Source organism: Anopheles cruzii, unplaced genomic scaffold (genome assembly GCF_943734635.1).
Source record: "Anopheles cruzii unplaced genomic scaffold, idAnoCruzAS_RS32_06 scaffold02349_ctg1, whole genome shotgun sequence".
Lineage (NCBI taxonomy): Eukaryota > Metazoa > Arthropoda > Insecta > Diptera > Culicidae > Anopheles > Anopheles cruzii.
The window spans coordinates 1-815 of record NW_026455934.1 but is presented as its reverse complement, the minus strand read 5'-3'; the positions used below and the strand labels follow the sequence as shown (position 1 = coordinate 815).

The following is an 815-nucleotide window of genomic DNA, read 5'->3' as shown; positions in this document are numbered from 1 at the left end:
TTTGATTTGACGTTTGGCGCTTAAGGTTTTCTCCTTTTTGGCCACGTTTAATCGTGCATTTTCATACTATAAGATGATTATTTCGAGTCTTCGAGACGTACGTTGACCTGTTGGAGGTTTTCCTGCCTAGTGAAGGACACTACCTAGGGAAGGACACTAGTAGTGAATGGATAACGCACAGCTGATCCTGAGCGAATATACAGTAGAGTTTATTTTGGTCGGATCATCATTCTTGAAAAGCTCAGTCCTTCATTGGAACCGCTGAAGTAGTACCAGAACATCGATCTATGATCTACTATGTTCTTGTATGGCCCGTTCAAATTGGAGTTCGAGCAGACGTTGTACCACCAGGCACCTTCATGAAATGCAACACAATTTAGGGGACCATAATCGTCATTATCACGATCGTACGTTGAGAATTTCATATTCTTGTTATATGACAAGGAATCGCCTGCAGTTCCGCGGTACGCTCCAAGGGTTTTCAGATTGTATTGTTCGGCTTCACTGCCGATCTCGAATGCATCGAAGAGTGCAAATTTATAATTCCCCTTAAAGTCTCTCAGCTCAACCATCAGTTCATGGGGTCGCCCCGATGTCAGCTGATGTATTCGTTCCAGTCCGATCCAGAACTCATCCTCAATGTCACCAAAACCATCCCGATACTCGGTCCAGTTGCGATAAAAGTCCAGCGATCCGTCGAATCGGCGCTGTATCACCAACCAGATGCCTATACCGATCATATCCTGCTGACAGCGAGCCAGAAATTTGTTGCTTTCATCGTTCGCCTGGATCATATATGCCCCGGACTGTGCATT

The 815-nt window shown here is 45.2% G+C and overlaps 1 protein-coding gene across 1 annotated transcript; it reads right to left on the bottom strand.

The window, feature by feature from the left end:
- Positions 1-209: 209 nt before the first annotated feature.
- LOC128276750 (fibrinogen-like protein A) lies at positions 210-812 on the bottom strand (the record flags this gene model as incomplete). The annotated part of the gene is made up of 1 exon (XM_053015210.1): positions 210-812. A coding segment is annotated over one exon (603 nt), but the record flags the coding sequence as incomplete, so codon positions are not given.
- Between the last annotated feature and the right edge of the window lie 3 nt (positions 813-815).